This window comes from Anastrepha ludens, chromosome 2 (assembly GCF_028408465.1).
Source record: "Anastrepha ludens isolate Willacy chromosome 2, idAnaLude1.1, whole genome shotgun sequence".
NCBI classification, from domain to species: Eukaryota; Metazoa; Arthropoda; class Insecta; order Diptera; family Tephritidae; genus Anastrepha; species Anastrepha ludens.
Window position 1 is genome coordinate 16,849,982 of NC_071498.1, and position 8,476 is coordinate 16,858,457.

General features: G+C 36.9%; 1 protein-coding gene across 1 annotated transcript in view; it reads left to right on the forward strand.

Annotated features, from left to right (window-relative positions):
* The window catches only part of LOC128863656 (T-complex protein 1 subunit eta), a 76,551-nt gene extending 71,967 nt beyond the window's left edge, over positions 1-4,584 (forward strand). The window contains exon 6 of the mRNA XM_054102919.1: positions 4,146-4,584. Coding sequence (XP_053958894.1) covers positions 4,146-4,372 — 227 coding nt within the window. The 3' untranslated portion in view covers positions 4,373-4,584. The remainder of the gene's footprint in view (positions 1-4,145) is intronic.
* Positions 4,585-8,476: the final 3,892 nt, after the last annotated feature.

Consider the following 8,476-nt stretch of genomic DNA (forward strand, 5'->3'; position numbering starts at 1 on the left):
AAAAAAATTTTCATTAGCACTAAAATCTTTTCAGAGTGACCGTTTTTAACCTTTTTTGTTTAATAATATAGTTTGTTTTTTTTAACTTAAAGTTTCGGTAGCTTTAAATTAAAAAAAAAAAGAAACACACATGAAACTTAAAAATGTTTGCATTTTGGGTATAAAAAAGCATTAAATTTATTGTGAAGAACAAATGGTTGGCAACACTGCACAACTCGGCAAACGTGACGTCACGCACTCTTGATGGGCGAAATCTTCTTTCTATCATTCTTGGGAACGATGTGTAACTGTGTTCTATCTCATTCTCTCGCAGGCTATGTACTATAAGATCTATATGTATGTCTCTTTTTAGTGTCGCTTTTTCGTTTCATCGAGTCTCAAATGACTCCCAACGATTCTAAAGAAGTTTTCACTTCAAAAAACATCACGGGAGATCTCCTCTGTTATAAATGAAGTAGGCGGTGTCACTTTAAATGCAAGGGTGGATTTTTGAAATTCTGTTTTTTCAATACGCATACAAAGTTCTTTAAGTAATTCAATACAAATTTGGTAGAACAAGAAGACGAAACTAAAAAAACGGAAAAATGTCACACACAAATCAAGGCAAATCTATTAAAGGTAGTGTTGGTAAATCAGCTGATTTGTTTTTTTTTTTTTTTTTCATTCGCCGTGCCTATGTGGCTGTCAGCTCATAATGAAACAAGGCGAATTCATTATTTGTTTTCTAGTTTCCCAATACTTTGCTTTGACAATCAAACGTACAGAACATTGTTGTTGGTCTAGTGCCACCACCTTTAATGAATGCGCCTTGCACACAAATAAAGCAAGCCAGAAACGGGGAAACAAATAGAAAAAATCGGCTGAAACTCATTTCGCCACACGCGTGTGGATTGGTTGACGGTTTCAGTTTCACGTTGAGCGTTGCTGAGTGAACATGGGACGCGGAAAAAAGTGATTGCCATGTTTGGTATTTATTTGTGCTTGAAAAGAAGTGACCAGAAGAAGAGGAAAAAAGTCGTTCAGTTTGGGTGCAAATATGGCGAGTTGAGTATTCGCATATAAAGTTTTTTTTCACACTTTCTAAAACTAAACTGAGCTCTACACCTTCGACTGCGCTGTCTCTACGCCGTGTATGGCACTACTGTGCCAGTACTATGTTGAGATCTTCGAATTATGCTAGTGTGGCTGCATACAAAGCGAAGTCAATGGCCTATACTTGTTCTGCTGTGCTTGCACCAACATTTACTATGCTCTGTTCTGCGCCCAACGCATCGAACATCGCCACCGCTATTTAAATCGATTATTGAATTATTGTACTCTTTAATTTAAGTTTAATTTAGCTTCGAGGAATAAAAGAATGTTAATGTTGAAAATGCTAATGAAATGAAATAAAATGAAAATCCTTGCTTTGCTTACTAACCTTATTTCGGTATAAATTATTTCTAACTAGAAGATAAATTTACTCCCTTGCTCTGGCATATAAACAGGCGTTGAAAACTACTTAAGAGCGAAATCCAGTACTCTCTAAATGAGACTTTTTTCAATAAAATCACAAAATTTTTTGCAGATTAGGTTTTATTTTATAAATTTAAAATGTTTTTAAGCAGTACCATAATTGGAGCATCCTTCGAGAAAAAAACTTTTGTTTAGAATTTTTTTTTTTATAAAATGGCTAAATGGCTTAAAATTTTTTCTTACATGAAAAATTATCGTTTAAATAATAAAATAAAACAGGGCAAGCAATGATTTACTTTAGTGTTAATTTTTTTGTTCAATAATTTCATTGAGAATAAAGCTCCGAAGAAATTCGGACACCAATCAGATTTTAGTCGATAGAGGAGTCCAAAGAGAATGCGACGAAGGAACTGCAGGCCATCCAGGGGTGCATGGAGGACTAGGTTAAACGTTGGCTTATGACGGGATCAGACAGGTCATATTTTGAAGTAGATAAAATAAATTTGCCTGAAATTTAACTCTGGTTTGTTTTATTTAAACATTCCCGGTACTTTCTAATCATAGGGTATAAGACAAAAGAATATGAACGTACAGCCAACGTCTTTATTACTCTCTTTGAACTTTAAACTTTCGTCACTTTTGGGTAACATTGTGGAGTGAAGATTATTTTCTAAAAGTTTTCATTCTTTAGGAAATAAAATAATAATAATATACATATATACATAATATATACTATTTTCTATCATGTTGGTGTTTCATGCACGGAGACTCAAACCTAGGTGTTTCCGAATGGTAGTCACGCACAACTCATTCGGCTACGGCTGTCGGCCAAAACAATTCCAAATTTTTAGATTTACCAAGTTTTTTTATTATGAATAATTTTTTATCAATCCCGCCAAAAACAATTTTTATTTCTTAGTTATTGATTCACTTTGGTTGTCTTGTTTTAACCCTTTATTATTGTTTCTATTTAAACTTTAAATATTTACAATTTTTCATTCTTTTTGGGTTTCAATAATATTTACCAATACCACTATATATATTACATTGATTTAAAAAATTAACTCGTTATTTAATTATATATTTATTCATTCTTATTCATAAAATTGTGACACCATTTAAATCTGCAGATCAGTTGGCCGTTTTCGCTTAAGTCTCCTCGTCTCGGTTTCCTCTTTTAATGGAAGTTGCCGAATTTCTCTGTTGGAATGTTCTAGTCTCGATTTTGTTAAGTAATTCCTGAAGTTTATAAGCAGCCGTCCTTGGATCTTTGTCTGATGCTAGCAAGGCAGTGTCGTCTGCAAATGTTGCTATTAAAGAATTCTTCGTTGCCGGCGTAGGGACATCAGTTGTATAAAGAAGGTAACGAAGCGGCCCAAGGACACCACCTTCCGGTACACTTGTTTCCATTGTTAGTATATCAGAATACGTGTCTTCGAATTTTGCATAAAATTGTCGTCCAGTTATACTTATAGCTTTTCATTAGCTTGTAGTAGTTTGTTGGTAAATAACTAAGTAAAGAGCCTTCGTAGAAGTCCTGCATGACATACTGTGTCAAAGGCTTTGGCTACGACGAAATATACTGCTTCACCCTTTCGTTTTTTATCGATGTTTGTAACTCTGTGAACTTGTTGGATGGTGGAATGTTTTGCCTGAATCCGAATTGGTGGCAAGGTATTATTTTATATGATATTTTTGTGTGATGGGCTCGATTCTGTCAAAAAGTAACTTTTCAAAAATTGTTGATAATACTGGCAGTAGACTTATGGGACAATACGAAGTTACTTTTTTATTTTTTATTTATTTATTTATTTCGTTTATTCAGTCTACAAATAATTCTTACAGACTATATTAGACAATGTTTAATTATTAGCTAAAGATTATAAACAATTGTTGCCTAAAATTATATAAACTTAGTCTAAAGTCGAGGCTAGGATAATTGTTGCAGAATCGAATGCATCTCACCATTGGTTCATTGAGGGCATAGTTAGTTCTATACCGTTGATCTATAAATAAACGAGCCTGCCTTAAATCATGGTGCTTTGTTTGATATGTAATTAAACTCTGCAACTCACAGCAATTTATATTGAAATTTAAAAGATTATACACGAAGAGAATCGAAAAGTAGATTCGTCTATCCTCAAGGCCTTGCATACCAATCAATTTGCGTCTGCCTATATAACTAGGGAGCCCTTTAGGCCAGCGCAGCTTACACAACGCATATTTGGTAAAGACTTCTTGGACTCTTTTAATCTAATTTATATGACATTAGTAGAATGGGTTCCATATTAGAGAACAATCCTACTTGCGTAGGATCTTTGCATGGTTTTGGTATTGCAATAATTTAAGCAATTTTTGGCGTTTTAAAGCTTATTTTATTCTTTCGTTTACCTTAAAAACTCTCAGTTAAAAACTAAATCTTTATTAAAAACAAAAAAAAAGAAAGGTCAAAAATTGTGCTTCTGATGAGATTTATAAGCTCCACGTGAAAGCTTAATAAAGCCATAAGTTTTATTTTCAAAATATTTCAATATTGCATATAGAAACTCAGTGTGCCAAATTGCGATTTTTTATGTAGGCTCTAGTTTTATTTTTTATTACTCAGTGAAGTTACGAATTTTGTCTGCCATGTGAACCAAAACCGCAACATTAATTAACCAATTTTTTTCTTTGTTATTTTCTTCTTCCAGGCGGATTATGGTATGGTGTTGATATCACCAAGGAGCATATCGCTGACAACTACGAACAATGCGTTTGGGAGCCCTCGATTATTAAGATAAACGCTTTGACCGCCGCTGCTGAAGCCGCCTGCATGATACTCTCTGTCGACGAGACAATCAAGAGCCCCAAAGCTGGCAATGAGGCACCAATGGCTGGCGGCATGGGCATGGGCCGTGGCATGGGAAGGCCCATGTGAGCGCCTGCTATCTAAATTACTTGGACCTTCATCGGGAAACCACATCAAAAGTCATTACAGAACAGCTGCACTCACACGCTAACTGCTTCAAACAACAAAGGAAATATAATATTTTATTGCATTTGGTTCTTAATTATACACAATTAAAATATGGTAACAAAACATTAGTTTTGCAAATAAACTAAAAACTAAAGATAAATGTTTTTCTAAAACTCCACTTTTATTTCAACCCACTAACTTTATTCACGTTTCGTTCGAAGCATTTCATGTTATACCATATACAACTATTACATAATACACACACATACATATGTACATACAAAATACATATGTAAACTCGCTTTAAATAAAAGATAACATCAAGATGAGTAAAAAAATTTAAAAGGTTTTGTTTTTGTTTAATGCCACGAAACTTCTTCTACATTTCCCTAATAGCCACCGAATTTTGGTTATTTATGCCAAATGGAATGAATGAATTTAAGTTTTAATGCAAGCACACACTCACACACACATACACAAATGCCTGCATGAACATTAAATGAAGTCAATACTTGCGACGCAATAATCAAAAACATGGTACCACCATCAGCAGCACTTATTTATCCCATACCCACACACATGCTTACATATATTTCTCTATATCATATACATACATATATATGTATATATGCGTACTCGTATGTAGTGCCGCCGCCTAGGGTGAGGCCATGTAATATTTTTGCAAAACAAGCAAATAGCGAAATCAGTACTGGCGCAGCAGGACATTCCCCGGGCAATGAGCACAAATGCGGTGTGTATATTTATAGCCTTTATAGCCGGCTTAAGGGTGGTGGAACAGGGGTGTGTAGACTTCAACAATACTGTTATTCCCCATTTCCTGGCAACGCACAAAATGTCTGCGTTTTCCTAGTAAATCGCTATCCTTTTTGAGCCAATCTATACAAACCCAGCAAAGAAATGTTGCCTCTCTGGATAACAACTGCAGACGACACGCCTCTCAAATTGACAGCACTCTCTCTCTCTGGCCAAACAAACGCAGGGAAATTTATATATCCTGCAGATATTTCAATTTGTTACCCGTATTTTCCGCAACGCAGTTCTTACTGCGCATGCCCTTAACGCGGTGTGTATCTATAAATTTATAACGGCAAACATACGCACATACATATATACATATTTGCGTATGTTTGTGCAATTAAGAAGAATTCATTTCTGGACGCCTTACTAGCTGCGACTTGAAGTTTACAAAGGGTGTTTCAAGTATATTAAATTTAGACTTGGAATCACTAAATTGCGCCATCTAATATTTGCAATACTTTTCTCTACTGGAGTGACAGTCAGGGGCGTTCAGGTTATGTACAAGGTGAAGTCCAAAATAAACAAGACTGACGTCATAAAAATGTGTTTGATGAGTGTCTTTTTAATGAGTTAGTGCTTTGGAAGTTATATCCGTAGCTGACTTCCAGTGAAAGCTTGGCGACATTCGGTTCAGTGGAAGCGAAGTAATTGCGTCTAAAGTGTAGGTATTTTTGTGTCATCGGTACAAAAATGAGTTTTGAACAAAAAGCTAATATAAAATCTTGTTTTAAAGTCGGTAAAACCTTTACCGAAGCATTTCAATTGAAGAAAAAAGTTTATGGCGCTGATTGCCCACTCGTTTCAGAGATGGTTGTAAGGACATGAATGACAATAAGCATACGGGCCGCCCAAAATCAGTGATCACCGAAAACTCCATTGAAATTTTTCGTAAATTTATCAAAAATGAACCGAAACCATTGTTGAAATTCATGGAATCGGAGTTGAATATCTCCAAAACATCGATTTATTGCATTTTATCTGATCATTTGGGCTTACGAAAGATCTGTGCACATTTCATTCCGCACAAGTCAACTGAGGACAAAAAATTGCTCAGAATTTAACTTTCGAAAGACCTCATTAAAGAGGCGAGAAAAGACGAGAGCTTCCTTTACAACATTGTTACTGATAATGAAATGTGGTGTTTCCAACATTAACCTGAAACTGAGCGTCGAAGTACCGAATGGAAGGTCCTAGACGAGCCACCAACCAAATAATCGTGTTTGGAGAAGTCAAAAACCAAGTCGATGCTCATTTGCTTTCACAATTCCAAGGGAATTGTCCACAATGAGTTCATGCCAACGGGTCTAACCGTTAATGCAATTTTCTATCCTGGCGTTTTGAAGCGTTTGTTGCATCGCATTCGTCGAAGTCGCCGTGAATACCGCGAAGGAGGAAGCTAGCGTTTATTGCATGGTAATGCACCATCTCTTCAATCCACTCGTGTGACTGATTTTTTTACTAGAAATCGCATTTTAACCATCAATCACTCACCGTATTCGCCTGATATGGCTCGCTGTGACTTCTAACTACTTGGAAAACTGCATTTGACTAAGAAAGGAAAACGTTTTGCGTTCGAAGAAGCCATCCAAAAGGCTTGTATCGACTTCCTGAAGGGCATTCCGGTCAATGACCTGAAACACTCTTTCGAGATCGTGCAAAACAGTGTTTTCAGGTCAGAGGGGACTATTTTGAATAAATAAACTCGAAGTTATCAGAACAAAGCTGCTGTTGCTTCTATTTTAGCTCAGTATTGTATATTTTGGACGGCTGTGGGAACGACCAGCCCTATTGTTAATGTTTATGTTTCCCTATTGGAATGTTCCAAAGATAAGAAAATGGTTAATTGTCTATTTAAGCCTTCGACCGGAGTTCGATCGTATTTATTTAGCCAAAAAACTACCTTTGCAGGTTCTTGCTGACTAAAACGATTACTTGGAGCCTAGACAGACGGCGGAATGGAACCAGGAATTAAGTGTAGCTAATGCGGATTGACAATATTTTATAAATCGAAATATGCGTATACGCTGACGACATTGTGATTCTTGCTAGAAATAGGGAGGCTCTTCAGAATGTTTTCATGCGCTTAGAGCAAACTATATACAAGACCAGCGGGCCTCAATATAAATGAAGAAAAGACGAAGTACATGACACGATCCTTTCATGATAGTCACACAAGAATCGGAAGTTATGTTTTAGAGTTCATGCAAGAGTTTAAATACTTACGCGTACTGCTCAGCATAAATAAGGGTATGTCCTTATCTATACAAGACCGTATTCAGGCAGCTCACAGCGCATATCTTGGCTATATCAAACTTATGAAGTCTTCATTGATATCAAAGGAACAAAAACTACAGATGTACAGAACTATAATAAGACCGGTTCTCACCCACGGCTGTGAAACATGGGTCCTTAAAGTTAATGACGTGAATTTACTGGTGCGATTTGAAAGAAGAATATTCGGCCCTGTACGATTAGAAGACGGAAAATACTGGTATAACCACGAGCTTAGTACTTTAATCGCGGGAAGATATGTAACGCGGCTTATAAGGTCCCAAAGATTTGGTATGGATACGTTTTAAAAATGAGCAGCGAAAGAACGACTAAAAAAGTATTTGAAGCAAACCTTAAAGGAGCAAGAAGGAGAGGCCGGCCAAGAAGGCGATGGTTGCAAGACATAGAAGACGATATACGAAAGATGAAAATCTCACAACATAGAGCGAAAGCGAACTGTCGAGAAGAATGGAGGCGTACTGTAGAGGAGGCAATAGTCCACTACGGACTATAACGCCAGGATGATGATGATGAATGCGGTTTGACAACTCGATTTAATTCTCATAATTTAAGCGCATTAGAGGAGTTTGCGAAAGCAACGTTGCTGAAAAATAGAATAGATCGGCTAATATCAAGGGTTTTAGGCAGATCGTTGTTTTTGTTTTGGCAGGAGCTGGCCCCGGTCTTAAAACCGTTGGTCTGGCGTTTAACATTTTAATAGAATTTTCGGGCCATGCTCCTGTCGCCTAGCATCTCAAACTCTTCTAGCTCACGTCTTTCCACATCCCGTTTCTTGCACCTAAAAAGACGCCTCACTTTCCTCTTCAGCTCGCGATATCGTTCCATCGTGGCACACGTTGCGGCCGACAGCAATGTGGCCTTGTATGCTGCGTCTTTTACTGCAGTGGCGTAGCGGCACTCGGCGTCCTACCAGGTGTTGCGCTGCTGTTAATGTAATCCAACCACCGACGTCCA